The 22,336-nt window shown below is 40.3% G+C and overlaps 1 protein-coding gene across 4 annotated transcripts in view; it reads left to right on the top strand.

Annotated features, from left to right (window-relative positions):
- Positions 1–22,336, top strand: part of LOC124777024 (nuclear pore complex protein Nup93-like) — a 213,281-nt gene that overhangs the window by 98,848 nt on the left and 92,097 nt on the right. For all 4 annotated transcript variants that reach the window (XM_047252278.1, XM_047252279.1, XM_047252280.1 and 1 more), the window contains 2 exons: positions 8,281–8,508; positions 18,399–18,536. In XM_047252278.1, the coding sequence (XP_047108234.1) occupies positions 8,281–8,508; positions 18,399–18,536 (366 nt within the window). The remainder of the gene's footprint in view (positions 1–8,280; positions 8,509–18,398; positions 18,537–22,336) is intronic.

Genomic DNA, 22,336 nt, shown 5'->3' with positions numbered 1-22,336 from the left:
GCAGGGGGGCGTAGAAAGCGATGCGCAGAAAGCAGCGTGTTTTCTCAGTTGTGCGCATGACGTCACGGTGGAAGCAGCTGTGCCAAACAGTACACAGTTCGAATTGTGTGTGATTGTTGTTGTTGTGTTGTGTTGTGTTGTGTTTGAAGGAGCATTTTTGAGTGAGTTCTTTCTTCTGAGGTACTCAGTCAACAGGGGAATTCGGGAGTGTTACGGTTTTTGCTGTAATTGTTATTTGATTCGGAACTGAAATAGTTAGCGATAGTGGACAGCGGGAACAACATTGTGTTCGCCAACTGTATAGTTTAGGGTTCGTCCTGTGAAATTCTTATTGGAGAAACTACAAGTGAATGGGAAAATTAATTTTTACAATGGCAGGCTGTGCTGTTATGGGCTGTTTTTCCTACAACCGGAGCACAAAGGGGACTGACGTAATGTATCACAGTTTCCCGCGTAATGAAACATTACAAAAACTATGGTTTTCGAAATGTTGTAGGAAAGACAGTGTAAATGTTGCGCATGCACGAATATGCTCTCGACATTTCGCGGAAACAGATTACTTAAGGGATTTACAGTCTGAATTGCTTAATTTGCCCTAAAAAAGAATGCTTAGCCTGATGCAGTTGTTCCTTCGTGCAATTTGCCGTGCAGTAGTGCGACTGTCAATGTGTCACCCGCAACAGAAGACAGAACCAAACGGTATAAGAAACGAGAACTACATAAGAGATCTCTGGAAAAGCTGTCACCCAGTAAGAAACATCATAATAAGAGCACATGTACAGATGACAGTTTTTTTTCAAACACAGATAAAGTTACTTTGATGACTACTATAGCGGCATTAGAAAGAAGGAATGCTGTTCTTACAAACAAGTGTGTGCAACTTCGAGCTCTTAAGTAAATTCATTTCTATGCGATTAAATGAATAGTTTCCGATTTATTTGAGCCAAGGTTTCGAATTTCAAGTATATGTCAGTGTCGTTGTGATATGATATTTTACCAATGTGTAAGGCGTAATATGCGAAAGAATATAACTCATCAGTTTTAACTGTAATATTTTAGCAGCAGAAAAGCAGTTTAGACATCTCAATTCTGATATAAACAAAATCTTCCGCCGAAAACTTGACGTAAACGCGCATGCCGTGTCGTCTGCTTGTGAGCGCTTGCTTCCACGCTGACGTCACTAGGCTAGCCAATGGCAGAGCAGAGCGCTTACTGCCCAACCTTATTATTTAGTAACCTTGGGTCGGTGCTAAGTACAGCTCATCTAATCATGCACACTGCTAGCTGCGCTGCATTGCTTATGCATCACATGTGAGCTAAGTGATATAGTGATGAGCCGCTGCATGATCATTGCATAGCCAGTTGACTAGCCACTGCACCGCAAAGCAGAGGTGCGCTGCTGTCATACTGGTTAGCTTCTGTAAGGATGTCATCAAAGGTCACTGTTGCAGTCTTCTTCAAAACACAGCATGAAATTCTTCCTAGTTGTAAAACAATGAAGTGGTCTCCACTTATATGGCAAAATTTACTTAAGCTCCTAGATATCCTTGCTTATTGACTCTTATTTTTATGGTCAACAAAACTCCTTTGTCCAACTCTTTATAATAGTTAACACTTCTTTTGTCTCAGTCACCTTAAAATCATTTCTTCTTAAATATTTAAGTCAGACAACACCTCCACATGTGCCTCTTTATATTCTTTCTGCTATTGGTTTTATGTTGCTCTAGGCAAAATTGTATCTTCTTGCAGTTTCTTTGTAAAAGAAACTGCGTGATTCCAGAGACCTTTTCAAGTCCCAAACATCTATGATAAAGCGACAAATGAAAATCTGTGCCAAGGACGGGATTTGAACTCTGGACTCATGCTCACTAGGTATATGCGCTAACAGTTATGCCACCCTGGTACAGGAGCTCCGCACATCTATTCAGACTACTCTAGTGTACCTCCCTCCTTAATCCAGATTCCCATTTACGCCTCAGCCAACTTGGTACTCTTCAGATTTGAATCCTGGCCTTGGTACAAAATTTTCATTTGTCACTTAAGTCTGCAGGGGTAATCTGTAAGGGTTTCATTTTTACCAACTGAGGTAAGCAGCTCTAAAGAATAAAACTGTAGAAAAACAGTGTATTGTCTTTCTGCATAATAGTGGTTTGACAGACACAAAGGGAGAAAGAAAAGAAGGCAGGCTGTAACTTAACATACCATTGATGTCATGGTTATTAGTAAACTAACTCTATCTTGGATGAGTTTGGAGATGGAAATCAGTGGTAACTTTGTGTAAGAAACTATCCCAGCATTTGCCACGGAAATCTAAACTGTTTCAACTGACGGTGCGTCTCCATTCAGCTATCTGTTTGGAAATGTTTTGTCTCTTGTTGTAATTTGTATGCTTGTCTTTGAGAAATGTGTGTGAGGTTGTAAGTGGTCATGTTTGCATTATGTGGCAATGGGGGACGGAGGAGGGTGAAACATAGCATTCTCCTATCAAGTAGCATGAACAGGACTGCCGATGTCAACATCCGTATCAGAAACGCAGTTCACCACCAACAATGCCACATGCCCTCACTCCATGAGACACCATAAACAAGTTTGGAATTTAGCCTAGGGCACAGGTGATCAGTCTGTTGACCAGCAAGTATAACGTACTGCCTCTCCTCCCCTTGCCGACTAAACACTGGTGATGAAAATGTCTTCCACCAGCAAGATCTGAACTGACTACCCCAGCATCAGTGCCACCGGACAATCGTTCATTAATATCAGCTAAGAAGGTAGGTCCCATGTGACTTTATGCAGTAGGATACTAACAGAAAATTAGACAGAGCACCCACATCTCAATGGCACAAGAATGATATGCACCACACATCTGACTTGTACCGTTTCCAAACGGTGTCCTAAAAAATGTAAATCAGAGCTGCAGTGTAAAGTACTCTTATAATCTCTTTTTTTTCCTTGGTCTCTTAGGAAGACAGAACATGGGCGAACAGACTGTAGCATGCATGTCAGGCATACTGAAAATCAGTGTGTGTGCCAGTTTAAGCGCTCTGTAATTTCCTTCAAAATAAAGCTGTTGCTGAAGTTTCCTTCATTGTTTTCAAGTAATGATCAAGAAACAAATGTATGGAAAAATTTCAGATAACTTCGGGAGAGAACAACTTGGCACACAAGGAAGGAAGCAGTATCACACTCAAAAAGGGTGCAGACTGAGAAACGATGACATTTTTATGAGGAAACGACATCAAAGAAAACCTTGTGTGATATGTATTGTAACTGACAAATTAGTAATTATAAATCATTTAAATTTGCATATCATATTTATTTGTGTCTCAGAGCGGAGCAGCAGAGAGCTTTTATCTTTTGGATAATTTTAGTTACTTGGTGTCACTCCACATTTAGGACATTAATTTTCTCTAATATGGTAACTGTTCAAGAGGCAGGTCTTCAGTGAGATGGGCTCCCCTCTGCACATACAGTTTCCTCAGAATCCATGTATTTTGGCTGTTAGGTGGTCTTGGTTATGGCGGTCTGACAAACATCTTCCATTCTTCTAAACTTGCGTTGGACAGGGCTCTATTTTTTTTACTAACATCCTTTTCAGTTGGCTACAAAAAAATAGAGCCAACTTAATTGATCTCTTGTTTTCTTACAAGGGAACCTCCCCATCGCATCCCCTTCAGATTTAGTTATAAGTTGGCACAGTGGATAGGCCTTGAAAAACTGAACACAGATCAATCGAGAAAACAGGAAGAAGTTGTGTGGAACTATGAAAAAAATAAGCACAGTATACAAACTGAGTAGTCCATGTGCAACATAGGCAACATCAAGGATAACGTGGGCTAAGGAGCGCTGTGGTCCCGTGGTTAGCGTGAGCAGCTGCGGGACGAGAGGTCCTTGGTTCAAGTCTTCCCTCGAGTAAAAATTTTAATTTTTTATATAATCAACTTTGCTCTCCAAAATTCCAGGACATGTTCAGATTTGCTTGGACATATGCTGGATTTGACGGTCTATGCACGGAAAAATTTGAAAACGTTAAAAACATATGTTTTGACTGTATAGGGAAAACTGGGCCACTGTGAAACTGTTGCATTCATTTGTTGCAGGTTATGTGACAAACTCTTATGTTTTCATCACTGTTTTGGGAGTGATTATCACATCCACAAGAAAACCTAAATCGGGCAAGGTAGAAGAATCTTTTTACCCATTCGCCAAGTGTACAAGTTAGGTGGGTCGACAACATATTCCTGTCATGTGACGCACTGCCATCACCTGTGTTGAATAGAATATGTCAGACGTGCTTTCCTGTGGAGGAATCGGTTGACCTATGACCTTGCGATAAAATGTTTTTGGTTCCCATTGGAGAGGCACGTCCTTTCGTATACTAATCGCACAGTTTTGCGGTGTGGTCGCAAAACACAGATATTTAACTTATTACAATGAACAGGGACCTCAATGAACAAACAGACAGATCATAACTTCATGAAAATAAAGAAAATAAACTTTTCACTCAAGGGAAGACTTGAACCAAGGACCTCTCCTTCCGCAGCTGCTCACGCTAACCACGGGACCACGGCGCTCCTGAGCTCAAACTATCCTTGATGATGCCTATCTTGCGTATGGACTACTCAGTTTGTATATTTTATTATTTTTCTCGTAGTTCCACATAACTTCTTCCTGTTTTCTCGATTGATCTGTGTTCAGTTTTTGTGTGTTCAGTTTTTGAAGGCCTATCCGCTGTGGCAACTTATAACTAAATCTGAGGGGGGTGCGATGGGGAGGTTCCCTTGTTAGTAGGCCCAAAGCTACTTAAGGCGCCCAGCAATGGTACATTCTCACTGGTCATTTCTCTTAGGGTTTATGAACAGCATCTGCCCGGCTAGTCTAGTAGGAGACTACTTTCAGTGGACATCCACTTACATGTCATTTTGGCTAAAGCTTTATTTTGAGGACTTACGCACTCAGCAGGGCAGACAGCAAGAAGTAGATTGCCTCAGAGCCACCATGGACAGTACTCGCGAGTTGCAGTTAAAAATTCATTAATTACAAGAAGTGGAGGACACAAATCCAGAGGAGTGCCTGCTGCTGATGACATCACAAGATGTCAAAATGTTTTGGCTGTGTAAGCCCCAAATTGTTCCAACATTGCTGCTCTTAACTCAGATGCTCCCTTACACCCAACTCATTTCCTTGTTTCTTGTTTTATAGTTGAAGGATGTTTTGATAGATACTTAATTGTAGCCGTTTCCCAGATTAGTGATATTTTTCTTCACCTAGTTCAAATTTACTGCCATTTTTGTATACACAATCTTTGCCACTGTTATATTGTTTTATATTAGGTTTCCGTACCTCATTTGGTAAAAACAGAACTTTAATAGTATTGCTTTGTTTGTCTGTCAGTCTGACTGTTACGGACCCTATTTCACAGGAACTAGTAGGCATATCAAGTTGAAATTTATCAAACAATGGAAACTGCAGGTTGGAATATCAGCATTGTAAGGAAAAGATAGATTGTTACTCACCAAAAATATGACCCATTGAGTTGCAGACGGGCACAATGAAAAGACACTTACACATTAGCTTTTGTCCAAAGCCTTCAGCAGAAAAGTACAGAATACAACTGTCGTGTAGAGCGGAAGCAGCAATCTGAAGGAAGTGGGGAAGGGGAAGAGATAGCAGATGGTGGGGGGGGGGGGGGGGGGGGGGAGAGCACTGTCGTGTGGAGCATGGAGAGACTGGAATGCCAACAGGCACAGCATCGGGAGCCTCTGGGACGGGGAGCTGGAAGGAAAGAAGGAAAGGGGGGGGGGATGGAGAGCGAAAAAGGAGAGGAGAGGTTAAGGGAAAGATGGTCGTGTGCGTTGGCAGGGAGCAGTACACCAACAGGGTGGGAGATGAGAACAGGGAGGAGGTGATAGGACAGAGGGATGGAAACTGTTGGGTGATGGTTGGGTACAGTAAGTTACCATAGGTTGAGCCCAGGATAATTTTGGTAGCGGACAATGCATTGTAAGAATAACTCCCATCAGTGCAATTCAGAAAAGCTGGTGGTGGAGGGGAGGATCCAGATGGGTCGGGTGTGAAGTAGTCATTGAAATAGAGCATTTTATTTTCAGCTGCATGTTGTGCCACAGGGTGATCTACTGTGCTCTTGGCCACAGTTTGGCACTGGTCGTTCGCTCTGGTAGTCATACCTTATAAAAAGCTGTACAATGATGGGGGCAGAGGTGGTATATGACTTAGCTGCTGTCACATATGGCTCAGCCTCTGATGGGTAGGATAGTCCTGTGACTGCACTGGAATAGGAGGTGCAGGATGGGTGGCTTGGGCATGCCATGCACCTGAGTGTTTCACAGGGATATGATCCCTGTGGCAAGGAGTTGGGATAGAGATCGACTAGAATGCTGTGGAAGTTGGGTGGGTAATGGAACACCACTTTAGGAGTGGTGGGAAGGATCTTAGGTGGGATATCCCTCATTTCAGAGCATGACAATGTTAATAAGCTCTTTTCTTCTCTCCCCTGACTCTTACCATACTATCCTTTCCCCTTCCCTGACTCCTCCAGGTTGCTGCTTCCATTTTACATGCCAGTTGCATTCTGGTCTGAGCTGCTGGAGATGGCGATCATGTGTGCAAGAGGTGTGCTTGCTTGTGTGAAGCAGATGGACTAACCACTATGCCGTCTTGGTACAATGGCTTTGCACAACTGCACGGACCACCCTAGCACAACTTCCTCCTCAATCCAAATTCCCATTCGCGCCTAAGCCCACTTGATATGCCCCCTAAACTAGAACAGCATTGCAGAGGCTTTCCAACTGTGCTGTGAAACCTTGCTTCTTGCCAAATTTCATTATTCCAGGTGACAAGGAAGTTGTGACTCAGCCTCTCCGCTATATGATTAGTAGCAACTATCTGTCATAATAATGTTACATTCCGTCCTACATTTTCCATTGTTTGATTATTATAAATATTATTATTATTATTATTATTATTATTAAAGCTTCCTTCTACTTGCTCTTAAGATTTGCGTACTGTCGCTCTCACCAAAATGCAATGAAACGTTTGTGATTTTCAGGTGTGAAGACGCCAATTCTGTGTACAATCTGTCACCTTTCAGATGTGTATGTCAACTTTTACCTTATAAAATATCTTTGACTTCCATTCTTGAAATTATTCATTGTAGTGGACCTTACTCATGCCATTGGGCTTCATCATGTGGCGACGTGCAGGTGCTAGAAGAGAGCTCTGATTGTTCAAGCTATTAAACGATGAACTCATTTTTTTGTATACACTATTTACAACAGAATTTTAATTCTTTACAACCTTGCCTACGATTTGCAGTAAACAGGTCTTTTGCAGTGTGTAGCTTTCAAAAGGTCACAACATATTGTATATATACATTACATTTCAAAGTGGGAGACAAATCTCCTGTACGTCTTCAGCTCTTCAGCTGTTCAGGTGTTTACGTTATTGACTGCACCCTTTGCTCCATGATCTCCAAGGCCCTGCCAAGCCACAAAGCCCAAAGAAAAATTGCTCTGCCACAGCAGATGGAGAGGTTTGTTCACCATCGTGCCATGTCATTGTTCAGAGTCAACATCTTTTACACCCCAACTGCGAATATAGAAAAGCAGATCATGCACAGTGGGGTATTCCACACTTAACTACTGCATTAAACATTTCCAATTCACACAAATGTCTTTTATCTGCCTGAGTGGTCAGAAGTGCACATGTTATTCCATAGGATAGAAATGTTACACCACTGTGTGTGTGTGTGTGTGTGTGTGTGTGTGTGTGTGTGTGTGTGTGTGTGTTGGTGGGAGGTTGCATTGCACCTGGAGGACTCTGTCTGGGCCGGCCGGAGTGGCCGTGCTGTTCTAGGCGCTGCAGTCTGGAGCCGAGCAACCGCTATGGTCGCAGGTTCGAATCCTTCCTCGGGCATGGATGTGTGTGATGTTCTCAGAGCCATTTTGACTCTGTCTGGTTTTCAGTTCACATTCTTCTTCTTGATGAAGGAAGTGGTGTAAAAGATGTAGAAATTAGAGATTCAGACCATCTTTTGTTTTCCTAATCACAGCAGGACTGAAAATCCTGCTATGGCCTTTTATATTTTAGAATATGTAAGTAAGGGCTTTTCACCTGATTTCATATCCTGTGACAGTTGTTATTAAGAAATTTTTGTAGGTATATAATTCTCATTTATCATGTATTTTAATGCTTTTGTTGATTTATTTAAAAGCAAATACAAAATAAAACTAATAATTAGTTCTCTTATTTTTAAAAAAAAAGATACAGATTGTTTCTGACGTCCATGGTGGAGGCAAATCTGGCACAAGCCCGAAGGGGAGCAATTCCAGGAACATATCCACTTGTCACAAGCTTTTTAAGAGTGCATATGAATATTAATATATATGCTGAAGAAATTGAAATTGTTGATGGATTCCCTGTTTGGGCGGTTGTCTACAATTGCATTCGCTGTGGTGATCTTGCTGCAGCTTTGCACTGTGTCAAGAAAAGGTAAGTACTATAATGTCTTTTGTGAAGTAAATGCTTTAATTTAAAGAACCCTCTTTTGTTCTGTAAATGTGTACAACAAAAATTAAAAGGACTGAAATTGCAGTAATTGGGAACTGTGTAGGCCATATAGGAGAGATAGGAATGTTGGTTAAATGATGATACACAAGCGACTTGTAATTAAAAATTGAATCAGGTAGCAAGGCAATGGAAAAATGGCTGACTCACAGGTGGTGTCACAGCACTAAAAAATATTTATAAAATGTTGAATAACTACAAACAGGAAAAAAACTATTCATATTCTAGAGCAGATTACTGGTAAGAAAATCAAAGAGGGAAGAGTGTTGAAGTAGAAACAATTGATAAACATTTCAGTAGGTGTAAAGACAGACTGTTTGCCCGGATAAGTGGTGAGTTTGTATGTGTTAACAAAAAATCATTTTGAAGTTAGAAATGGTAAAGATAGTTGCACCTGTTGTAATAAACAATAAAGAATTAGGCAACAGAACAAATATTTTAGTAACATTTTTGTGAAACAATTATCTTGTAAGCTATATAAAATCAGTGAAAAAACTGTATAGATTGCAACATTTGTTTTATTAAAAGACCAGTTTCGGCCTAGGCTTAAGCCATCTTGAGACAGTAACGTGTAGAACAGTCCGTTGACTACAGTCGCTGATACTGCGCTATAACCAGTGGAAAAACAATCCAGGTTGTGATGGTTATTTTACTAAAATGAGCGGTTTACACCTAGGCATAGGCCATCTCCACTCGGCACCATCAGCTGAAGCTGATGACGCATAGAACAGTCAGTTGACCTGAGTCACTGAAACTGCATTCAGCAACTGAGGTCAGCTGACTGTTCTGCGCATTGTCAACTTCAGATGATAGTGCTGTCTGAGGGTGGGCTAAGTCTAGGCTGAAACCAGTCATTTCAATAAAATATTCATAATGATCTAGACTGTGTTTTTCACTGGTTTTATAGAATAAATGTTTTGGTAAAAATATCAATGCGAAATTGCAAATAATATGTTTCCTACAGAAAGATTCATTATGAAAATTTGTTAAGAATCTTTTCTTGTAATTATTGAATGTGTATGTTACTTTGGAATATATTGTTGTTGAATAAACAATATCAAATACTGACTCTGTCAGCTAGCCACATAAATGTTAAAGCATGGACAGTCACAACATATTTTATTGCTTGATATGTATCTCTGTGTGTTGGAAAGCAGTTCTTGAGTCAAGGCTTCAGATGATGGAAATAGACAGCATTCTATGAGGATGGTTTGAAAAGTTCTCTGAATCACCACAAGAGGTCAGCACTAGCGCAACGAGTTGTTCACATAATATCCATTGGACTGTTGCCCATAAACACATGCCACGGCAGTGCTCTTGGAAAAGAACTATGGCGGTGATGAGGCTCTGTTGTTCCTGCGTAGTGATTTGCGAAGATGGAAAAAAATTGAAATTCAAGCAGTGATTAAGTACTTCATAAAGAAAGGTATGAAAGCAAAGGACATTCATGCCGATTTCTAGAATACACTGGGGGACTCGGCGCCTTCATATTCAACTGGTTGCCAAGTAGACAAATGAATTTAAATTTGGTCCGGAGAGCTTAGACGATGATCCTCGCAGTGGTCATCCAAGATGTGTCACTCACTACTCCAGAAATAATTGCAAAAGTGCACAAAATGGTCATGGAGGATCGCCAATTGAGAGTGCATGAAATTGCCCATAACGTGCCAGATGTCCTCTGAAAGAGTATATCACATTTTAACTGAAGAATTAGAAATGAAAAAATTATCTGCAAAATGGGTGCCACAACTCTTGATGCTGGATCAAAAACGCATGAGAGTGGACGTGTCGGAACAATGTTTGACCCAAGATTTTTTGAGCAGGTTTGTGGCCACAGATGAAACTTGGGTGCACTACTATATCCCAGAGATAAAACAACAATCAAAGCAGTGGAAACATGCTGATTCTCCGCCACCAAAGAAAGCAAAGATAATTCCTTCTGTGAGAAAGGTCACGACACCAGTGTTCTGGCATGTGAATGGGATTGTGTATGTAAATTATCTCCCCACTGGGCAAACGATTACTGGAGAATACTACGGTAGCCTCCTGGACAAATTGCAACAAAAGATATACAAAAAAGGCCAGCTGTAGCAAGGAAGAGTCATCTTCCATTAAGACAGTGGGTGCCGGCACACATGTGCCATCGCCATGGCAAAATTACATGAACTAAGGAATGAATTGTTGGCACACCCACCTTATTCACCTGATATGGCTCCATCAGACTTGCAATGCTTCCCAAAACCGAAAATTATTCTTGGTGGGCGAAGATTCACTTCAAACGAAGAATTGATATTCGGAGTTGACAACTATTTTGCAGGCCTGGAGGAAAGTCATGTTCAAGATAGGATCAAGGCACTGGAGCATCGTTGGACCAAGTGCATTAATCTACAAGGAGACTACATTGAAAAATAAAAAAAGTTTCAGTGATGTAAGTACTTTTCTTCTATTCCGTTCTGAGAACTTTTCAAACCACCCTCGTACAAGCCAATCTTTTCACAAAGAAAGAAATAGTGTCTCAGGTGAAAGTGAAAATTTGTATATGAAAGTGACTGACAACAACCAGTCACTACACCAATTGTTGATCTCCTCTTCAGGTCTTACCAATTTCATTGCAGTCTTCTGGCATTGTAACCTCTCATTATACAAGACGACTATCTGTGAACAGCATTACAGAGATTCTGATGCTCTGGTAATGCATTTTATCATTCTTTTGTAGTTACTGGAACTAAAATTACAGTTGAATTTTCATTGAAAAAAAAATCTGAGAATTAACCATTCCTGTGATAACAAGCTGTGCCAAGTAACTCAAATCTAAAATCAGAAAAAATTATTTGCACAGTAACTTAAAAAAAAATCAACCTGTGAAGAAGAGAAAAGTCATGTCAGCATGCCTTTGTGCTGGGCACTACCCTTAGTCACATGGCTTTCTGCTCTCACAGGAGGAGCTACCAGTGCGGCTTTTGATTGTTCATTTCGGTTCTCATCATGTCCAGTTGGTCAGCCATCGATAAGAGGTCCTAGATGACATCTCTACTTAATCACTCGCTACCTTTCTTCCAGCTAATTATTTTCTCTTCTTCAATGAGGATCTTACATACCTGATGTTAGTATGACATTTTGTTCATATCTACATGCTTCCTGACATCTGGTAAATAAATTTTTATGGGTTTGCTTGTATTTGATTTTAGTATAACTGTAATTATTATTGTGTTGTGGTCATCAGTCCGGAGACTGGTTTGATGCTGCTACCTTATCATTTGCAGGCCTGTTAGTCTCCGAATAACTGCGGCAACCCACATCCATTTAAACCTGCTTACTGTCCTCATCTCTTGGTCTCCCTCTGCAATTTGTAACCCCCCCCCCCCCCCCCCCCCAAAAAAAAAATCCAGTATTAAATTGGTTCCCCTTGATGTCTCAGACTGTGTCCTATCAACTAATTCCTTCTTTTAGTCAAGTTATGCCACAAATTTCTTTCCTCCCAAATTCTATTCAGTATCTCCTCATTAGTTACATGATCTATCCATCTGGTCCTCAGCATTCTTCCATATCACCACATTTCAAAAGCTACTGTTCTTTTCTGTACTGCTTTTCGTCCAAGTTTCACTTCCATACAAGGCTACACTCCAGACAAAAACCCTTTAGAACAGACTTCCTAACACTTAAATTTATATTCCTGATTAACAAATTTCTCTTCTTCAGAAACACTTTGTTTTCCATTGCCACTCTAAATTTATCTTCTCTACTTCAGCCATTACTGCACAAATATCAAAACTTGCCTACTGTTTTAAGTGTGCCATTTTCCATTCTAATTCCCTCAGCTTCACCTGATTTAAATCATCTGCTTTCCATTACTCTTGTTTTCTTTTGTGATTTTTCATCTTATATCCTCCTCTCAAGACACTGTCCATTCCATTCAATTGCTTCTCCAAGTCCTTTGCCATCTCTGACAGGATTACGGTGTCATCAGCAAACATCAGTGCTTTTATTCCTTCTCCCTGAGCTTTAATTTCTCTCCAAATTTTTACTTGGCTTCCTTCACTGTTTGCTCATTGCTCAGTGAATAACATCAGGGATGGATACAACCCTGTTTTAATCCCTTCTCAACCATTGCTGCCCCCTATTTTTCTATTCAACTCATATAGCTGCTGTCTGGTTTCTGTACAAATTGTTTATAGCCTTTTGCTCCCTGTGTTTTACCCTTGCTGTCTTCAGAATTTCAGAGAGTGTATTCCAGTCAGCATTGTCAAAAACATTCTCTGAGTCTACAAATGCTGTAAATGTAAGTTTGCCTTTCCTTAACCCATCTTCCAAGGTAAGTCGTACGGTTAGTATTGCCTTGGATGTTGCAGCATTCTTATGGAGCCTAAACTGATCTTCCACGAGGTTGGCTTTCACCAATTTTTTCATTCTTCTGTAAAGAATTTGTCAGTGTTTTGCAACCATGACTGACAGTTCGATAACATTCACACAAGTCAGCACTTGCCTTCTTTGAAATTGGAATTATTACATTCTTCTTGAACTCTGAGGGCCACCCGTTTGTTTTCTACTGCATTCTATTCCATTGTTTTAGTTAATTGTTGCATAATGCTCTCTTTGAAACTCTGAACAATCTCCAGTTTCTTAAAGTTATTCATAAAATTCTTCAGCTGCAATCTAAAATTCGTAACCATTAACTTATGGTCAGTCCACATCTGCCTCTGAAAATGTACTACAATTCAAAATCTGGTTCTAAAATCTCAATCGTACCATTATATAATGAGCCTGAAACCCTCCAAAGTCTCCAGGCCCCTCCTCACGTATACATCCTTCCTTGGTGATTCTTAAACCAAGTTCTAACGATGATTAAATTGTGCACTGTGCAGAAGACCTGCCAGGTGGCTTCCTCTTTCTCCCTTTCCTCCAGCCCACTTTCTCCTACTATTTTTTTCCTTTACTTCCTGTTCTTCTTCCCACTACCAAATTAGTCCCCCATCACAATTAAATTTTCCTCTCCCTGAATTTCTTCTTCTGCAAAGTTTTTCACCGTATAAAGTTGTACTACTGTAGTGGGTGTTCACTTTGTGTCTGCCTTGGTTATGGTAATGCATTCACTGTGCTGCTCAGAGTAGCTTGCCTGCATTCTTGTTTCCTTAGTTTGTATTAGATGTACTCTGTTTGATTTTGTGTTTAGAAACCTGTACTCACCCCACCAAAAGTCCTTTTCATCCTGCTACAAAATTTCATTAATCTCCACTATATCTTAACTTCAGACTGTCCATTCCCTTTTTCAGTTTTCTGATGTACCTATGAGATTACGGGTTCTAGCATTCCATACTCCACACTACAGAATGCCAGATTGGTTTTCCTGATATCCTCTTGAATAGTTTACTGTTAATAAAATATTAATTATTTTTGTTTGATTTGAAAACCTTATTCCTTCAAGCACAAGCAATGAAAACAGATTACAATGAGATAAAACTTGCTTGATTTTTTTTTTCTATATTTATGACATACTTTTTGGGACTTTCCATCTTCTGTTATTTAGTGAATTCAGACCAACACCTAATTGTCGTGTGTGTGTGTGTGGGGGGGGGGGGGGGGGGGGGGGTCTTCAGTCCTGAGACTGGTTTGATGCAGCTCTCCATGCTACTTTATCCTGTGCAAGCTTCACCATCTCCCAGTACCTACTGCAACCTACATCCTTCTGAATCTGCTTAGTGCATTCATCTCTTGGTCTCCCTCTACGATTTTTACCTCCCACACTGCCCTCCAATACTAAATTGGTGATCCCTTGATGCCTCAGAACATGTCCTACCAACCGATCCCTTCTTCTGGTCAAGTTAAGCCACAAACTTCTATTCTCCCCAATCCTATTCAATACTTCCTCATTAGTTATGTGGTCTACCCATCTAATCTTCAGCATTCTTCTGTAGCACCGCATTTCGAAAGCTTCTATTCTCTTCTTGTCCAAACTATTTATCGTCCAGTTATTTTGCTCCCCAAATAGCAAAACTCCTTTACTACTTTAAGTGTCTCATTTCCTAATCTAATTCCCTCAGCATCACCTGACTTAATTCGACTACATTCCATTATCCTTGTTTTGCTTTTGTTGATTTTCATCTTATATCCTCCCTTCAAGACACTATCCATTCCGTTCAACTGTTCTTCCAAGTCCTTTGCTGTCTCTGACAGAATTACAATGTCATCGGCGAACCTCAAAGTTTTTATTTCTTCTCCATGGATTTTAATACCTACTCCGAATTCTTCTTTTGTTTCCTACAGTGCTTACTCAATGTACAGATTGAATAACATCGGGGAGAGACTACAACCCTGTCTCGCTCCCTTCCCAACCACTGCTTCCCTTTCATGTCCCTCGACTCTTATAACTGCCATCTGGTTTCTGTACAAATTGTAAACAGCCTTTCGCTCCCTGTATTTTACCCCTGCCACCTTCAGAATTTGAAAGAGAGTATTCCAGTCAACATTGTCAAAAGCTTTCTCTAAGTCTACAAATGCTAGAAACACTAGGTTTGATAAGTCGGAGGGTCAGTATTGCCTCAGGTGTTCCAACATTTCTACGGAATCCAAACTGATCTTCCCCGAGGTCGGCTTCTACTAGTTTTTCCATTCGTCTGTGAAGATTTCGCATTAGTATTTTGCAGCTGTGACTTATTAAACTGATAGTTTGGTAATTTTCACATTTGTCAACACCTGCTTTCTTTGGGATTGGAATTATTATATTCTTCTTGAAGTCTGAGGGTATTTCGCCTGTCTCATGCACCTTGCTCACCAGATGGTAGAGTTTTGTCACAACTGGCTCTCCCAAGGCCGTCAGTAGTTCCAATGGAATGTTGTCTACTCCGGGGCCTTGTTTCGACTCAGGTCTTTCAGTGCTCTGTCAAACTCTTCACGCAGTATCATATCTCCCATTTCATCTTCATCTACATCCTCTTCCATTTCCATAATATTGTCCTCAAGTACATCGCCCTTGTATAGACCCTCTATATACTCCTTCCACCTTTCTGCTTTCCCTTCTTTGCTTACAACTGGGTTTCCATCTGAGCTCTTGATCTTCATACGAGTGGTTCTCTTATCTCCAAAGGTCTCTTTAATTTTCCTGTAGGCAGTATCTATCTTACCCCTAGTGAGATAAGCCTCAGCATCCTTACATTTGTCCTCTATCCATCCCTGCTTAGCCATTTTGCACTTCCTGTCGATCTCATTTTTGAGACGTTTGTATTCCTTTTTGCCTGCTTCATTTACTGCATTTTTGTATTTTCTCCTTTCATCAATTGAATTCAATATTTCTTCTGTTACCCAAGGATTTCTACTAGCCCTCGTCTTTTTACCTACTTGATCCTCTGCTGCCTTCACTACTTCATCCCTCAAAGCTACCCATTCTTCTTCTACTGTATTTCTTTCCCCCATTCCTGTCAATTGTTCCCTTATGCTCTCCTTGAAACTCTGTACAACCTCTGTTTTAGTCAATTTATCCAGGTCCCATCTCCTTAAATTCCCACCCTTTTGCAGTTTCTTCAGTTTTAATCTACAGTTCATAACCAATAGATTGTGGTCAGAGTCCACATCTGCCCCTGCAAATGTCTTACAATTTAAAACCTTTTTCCTAAATCTCTGTCTTACCATTATATAATCTATCTGAAACCTGTGAGTATCTCCAGGGTTCTTCCATGTATACAGCCTTCTTTTGTGATTTTTGAACCAATTGTTAGCTATGATTAAGTTGTGCTCTGTGCAAAATTCTACCAGGTGGCTTCCTTTTTCATTTCTTAGCCCCAATCCATATTCACCTAGTACGTTTCCTTCTCTCCCTTTTCTTACTACCGAATTCGTCACCCATGACCATTAAATTTTCATCACCCTTCACTGTCTCAATAATTTCTTTTATTTCATCATACGTTTCTTCAATTTCTTCGTCATCTGCAGAGCTAGTTGGCATATAAACTTGTACTACTGTAGTAGGTGTGGGCTTCGTATCTATCTTGGCCACAATAATGCGTTCACTATGCTGTTTGTAGTAGCTTACCCGCATTCCTATTCATTATTAAACCTACTCCTGCTTTACCCCTAATTGTCATAGCATCACATATTTGTTCATTGATGACCACACTTGAGAAGTTGCTTGTAATTGCATATTGAACAGTGTTGTTGCAGTTTCTATTACTTCTTTTTTTCAGTCTTCCTTAAGCCTCTTTTACATGTGTTTAACTCGCATTACTTTTTAAAAGCAAAGATGGACTGTGACATGCATATCATGTTATATGAAATAATTGTACATTCAGCATTCAACCTGAACTTCCTGTTATTTGGTGAATGGACATTCTTAATCCATATCAACAGAAATGCATGAAATGTTTTCAGTAAGCAAAATACATTGCCTGACAAAAATAGCGAAATGCCCAGAAGACGTGGTTGGCTGCCAATATAACTTTATATACATACATACCAATGGCATATCAGGTATTTAAATGATTAGAGTTGTAGTCCCATGACAGAATGGCTGCAAGGGTGCAGTAGTGTAGTTTGTGTTTAGTGTTGTTGCCAGGCATGGTGTGGTATAAAAGGGGTGTGATCAGTGTAGGGTGTTGAGTGATCACTATGAAAGACATGGATATCTCTCTCATGTGAGGTAGTGTTACAAGCATCTGACAGAGTTTGAAAGGACCACTTTGTCTCTGTTTGGCTAGCTGGTCAAATCGTGCAATGGCCCAATGTTGAATTGCATCAGAGCATGAGGGCAGGTATCTTTTTCATAAAAATTCTGATTGACCACACTTGACCACCACAAGGGAGGATCACCATGCAGTACGCTAATCACATTGTATCCCATTTGTATGTGTGTTTGCCACGTGAAAACAAATAATGGATTCCCTGCCCCCAATGTGTCATCCTGCACCAGCAGCCAGACTAAAGAATGTACCACCCCATGTGTAGGCTGCTATTAATTCTACTACACAAAGTGGCTGCATTGGAGTGGTGCTGTGACTGAGAATCGTGGATTGATGATGAATGATGTCACAATGTGATGAATCGTGGTTCAACACTACCCCAGGTGACCATTATTGGTGAGAACGATGACAACCTCATACTTCGTGTGTTTTGAAGAGCATCAGTGGTGTTACTCCTGGGTTAACAGTGTAGGGATTCATGAGGTATGTCTTCAGGGCACAGCTGGTAGTGATTAAGGGAACTGTGATGGTACAACAGTATATCATGGATGTCTTGTGTACTCAAATGTTACCTCTCATGCGACAGTATCATGGTGCCATTTTTCTACAAGACAATGGTTAGCCTCACATCGTAAGTGTGTCTTTGAACTATCTGTGTTATATTAAGGTACTCCCTTGGACAGCGAGATCCCCGGATCTGTTTCCAGTAGACCTTTTATGGGACCATCTCAGATGACAACTTCATCTCAGTGCTAGTATCAAGGATTTCAAGGACCAGTTACAAAATCTGTGAGCTAGCTTGCCTCAGGAGAGGGTACAACAGCTGTATGACACCCTTCCCAGCTAAATCAGTCAGTGCATACAATCAGGCCAGTGGGAGGTGAAATTCCATTCAGCCAATTTAAGTGTCAGTTTGACTCAGTTTTGTAATCACTGCTATAATACCACACACCCTCTGAACCCATGAAGTTTCATTTTTAGTTCCTCCTTCACTTCTGGATGATGCCTTACTTTTTGTCAGGCAGTGTATTTACATGGCTTATGTGACATCAAATTAATACAGTCAGGTAGTAATTAAAGCATTTAATTTTGTTTGAAGACATTTGATTTGTTATTTTAATGAAACAGCTGAGAAAAAATATCTTTCAGCCCGGCGCTTGAGGAATTCTGCTCTATTCTGGAAGAAGTGATTAGAACACCAGAAGGAAGACGCAGTAGCAGAGTTGACTCCTACTTCAGATTCAATTATCAGCGACAAATTAAAAAGAGTCCAGACTTTTATAAAAAGTAAGTTTCTAGAATTAAAGGTAGTGAAACTGTAATATACAGGATCTTCATTGTTCTTTGGAGAAAAATTTATATAATTTATTAGTTTATTGTGATTTGAAATAACTATTTATACATTAACATTTGAAAATATGATGTGGACAGATAAAAAAAATCTACTCACCAAATGGCTGTAGGAGGAAAACACACTAAAGATTTGGAAATGAGCCATTTGCTCCTTCATATGGCAGAGTGGTTGGAGGGAAAGGAAGAAGGATGAAGGAAAAGGACTAGTAAGGTATAGGAAGTGGAAAGTGTTACAGAAGAATCACTCAGAACCCCAGATCAGGGGAGACGTACTGAACAGGATGAGTAGGAAACGCTTTAGTTCCCCATTCACTTTTGGCTTGTCAGAGGATTGTCACAGTTGCACTGTTTTGGGGCTATTCCTGCTGCATTCAACTGTGAACAATGGAAAGAATTATTGCCTATTGTTCCCAATGTTATAACTTCACAATACCTTGGGTGGGACTTTCTTTCTGTTCTCTTAAAATTTTGTGTGATAAATTAAGAATAATTAGCTTCTTTGAATTTTCTCAAATACAGAATTTTTAACTTAGTGCATCACTCTCATCATAAGTTGAATTAATCTGTGACCATCCGCAGTCTTCTGTACATCTGCTCCCTGTTCTCTTATAATCCAGTGTTTTTTGGTTACAAGACATTCCAGCCATATTTAAGCTTTTGTATAACAAAAATTCGGTTTAGAAAATAACTAAAATTACAGAGAGATAAGAAGACTGCCAGTACTGATATTCATTAGATACAACTCAAAATACAAGGGTAATCCCAAAAGTAAGGTCTCCTATTTTTTTATAAGTACGTAGACCTGTTTATTTCTACAATGGTTTACATCAGTTTACAGCTTGAACATTTAGCTATTTTTCGACATAATCACCATTTCTGTCGATGCATTTTTGTAGACGATGTTGCAGTTTTTGTATGCCCATGTCACACCAGCTCGCCGCCATGCTGTTCAGAAAGTTCTGAACCTCTTTTCGGGCGTAAAGTGGTATGCCCAGGTTTTGTCATCCGTGACAATGAAGTCCAGAAAGTTGTCCTGTTCAGCTGCAAGGCAGTGAAGAAATGTGCTGGAAGCATCAACTTGTTGCCGCATGTGGTCCTCAGTCAGCATGCGAGGCACCCATCTTGCACATACCTTCCGGTAGTTCAATGTTTCCGTTAAAATTCTGTGAGCGGTGCTTCAGGAAACCTCAGGAACCAACTTGCAGAGATCATCCAGGGAGATCCTGCAATCTTCACGCATGCTTTGCTCAACCTTCAACACTGTCTCCTCAGCAATTGATGGTCTCCCGCTCCTTTATTCGTCGTGAATTTTGGTCCGACCAGCTGGAAACTCTCTACACCACTTAAGAACATTTTTGACATTCATACACGACTCACCATACACTTCCGTAAATTGGTGATTGATTTCAATCGGTGCAGTGCCCTTTGCGTTCAAAAACTGAATAACTGTGCGCAATTTGCACTTGGTGGTAACACCCAACGGGAGCTCCCATTCTCAATGGCTGCCAAGCCAAGACTGAGTGCCTCAGCTTGGAGTATGCATGTTTACACACAGCACGTGAAGCACTCTTCATAACAGTGTGACCAACTGCCACACAAAAAGAGTTCTGTACTTATAAAAAAATAGGAGACCGTACTTTTGGGATTACCCTTGTACTAACAATAGAAACATTTAAAAGAAAACAGACTATAATGTACTCCCAGTTCTAGGACTACATATTCCTGTACAGACCAATAGTGACCTGTCCCCCCTCACTCCATCCTTTCCCCCTCTCTAACCTTTTCCAACCAATCTCATTTTCCTCCCTGACATGGGACTGTTCTAAAAGTTAGTAATACTATTGTTAATTGTAAATGTTTTGACCAATAGTTACAAGATGCCAAGATCCACCTCTTAGAGTTAAGTACTGGTGGTATCCTCATAACAGAGAAAATAGGACCAGTGTTCTATCTTTGTCTTTTATCACAGGCAGATTTAGCCTCCTGCTGTGGACACTCATGTTCAGCAAGACTGTATACCACCCAGTCATTGCAGAATTGTCATTAAGAATATTCTGTAGACAGAAGAATACTTTCTTGAATCCAAAAACCACTTTTTAACTATAAACTTTTAGAATAGATCTGGGGTGTAGTCTGGAGAGATCTGAACACTGTGACCCTGCCTTCTAATTATCAGGAAAAGCTGTCAGTGGCTGTTGAAACATCATGAGTCGTCATACCCCTTCCCTTGTTGTTCATACAGCCCCCAACATATCCAGGCATTGGACTCTGACAGGGCACCAGATAAGTTGCTTTATTGAAGTGAAAGGAAATAATTCTAGCTAGCAGGGAAATGTTTCTTTCAGATTGTCTTCGATATAACTTTACACTTTAATTGCCAACAATACACATACATCTTGCATTCTTGTGAATTTATAGTGCTTCATTGTTGCATGATTATTTTTAAATGAAGAACACTCAGAGTGGACTAAACTTTAACCCTTAACTACTATCGACCGTCTCTCAGACTGCTACTAATTTTTGTGTCGAGATATTTCTCACACCCCTGCAAAGCCAAATGGACTCTTCCATGTACCATCCTATTGGCTGTCAGGCTACATGTGCCAGCATTCTTGCACTGTTTTCCACCTAGTTATATTGCCAATTTGTAATATAATGCCTCTGATGAAAATCTGTGTGTGAGTAAAGAGCTAACTATTTGCTGTTATTTTCGTAACTCATAAAATAAAAATATACTCCAGTTTTCGCTTTGTTTTAATTGTCGAAGTGTTTAAAATACCGCAGTGTTTTAAAAAAATAAAATTTCTAGAAAAGCCACCTCTAAGAAGTGTAATGAATGACTGGAAGTCAAGAAACTATATATATTCACCAAAATTCTGGTTTGATATATAAAATAGAAAAATGCGGTCTGTGAGGCCTCTCCATAGTAATTGTGTTCCTGTGAATGACCATAGTAGTTAAGGGTTAACAATGATTTTACTTTCTACATGTAAAGATTAAAATATTTTAGCCACATTTGTGCCATGATATTTTAGAACAAGTCCTAATACCCAAACTATCGAACACCTACTCTCTCTCTCTCTCTCTCTCTCTCTCTCTCTCTCTCTCTCTCTCTCTCTCTCTCTATGTTATCAAATGTATCTGGACACCCCGAAAAACACATGTTTATCATATTAGGTGCATTGTGCTGCCACTTACTGCCAGGTACTCCATATCAGCAACCTCAGTAGTCATTAGATACATTGTGAGAGAGCAGAATCGGGTGCTCTGCGGAACTCACAGACTTTGAACGTGGTCAGGTGTCACTTGTGTCATATGTCTGTATGTGAGACTTCCACACTCCGAAACATCCTTAGGGTCCTCTGTTTCCGATGTGATAGTGAAGTGGAAACGTGAAGGGACACGTACAACACAAAAGTGTACAGACCAATCTCGTCTGTTTACTGACAGAGACCGTCGACAGTTGAAGAGGGTCGTAATGTGTAGTAGGCAGACGTCTGTCCAGACCATCAAACAGGAATTCCAAACTGCATCAGGATCCACTGCAAGTACTATGACAGTTAGGTAGGAGGTGTGAGAACTTGGATTTCGTGGTCGAGCGGCTGCCCGTAAGCCACACATCACACCGGTAAAAGCCAAACGATGCCTCACTTGGTGTAAGGAGTGTAAACATTGGACAATTGAACAGTGGAAAAATGTTGTGTGGAGTGACAAATCACGGTACACAATGTGGC

The sequence above is a fragment of the Schistocerca piceifrons genome, chromosome 2 (genome assembly GCF_021461385.2).
Source record: "Schistocerca piceifrons isolate TAMUIC-IGC-003096 chromosome 2, iqSchPice1.1, whole genome shotgun sequence".
Taxonomy (NCBI): domain Eukaryota; kingdom Metazoa; phylum Arthropoda; class Insecta; order Orthoptera; family Acrididae; genus Schistocerca; species Schistocerca piceifrons.
The sequence above is the reverse complement of the archived record's forward strand: the minus strand, read 5'-3'. Positions and strand labels throughout refer to the sequence as shown.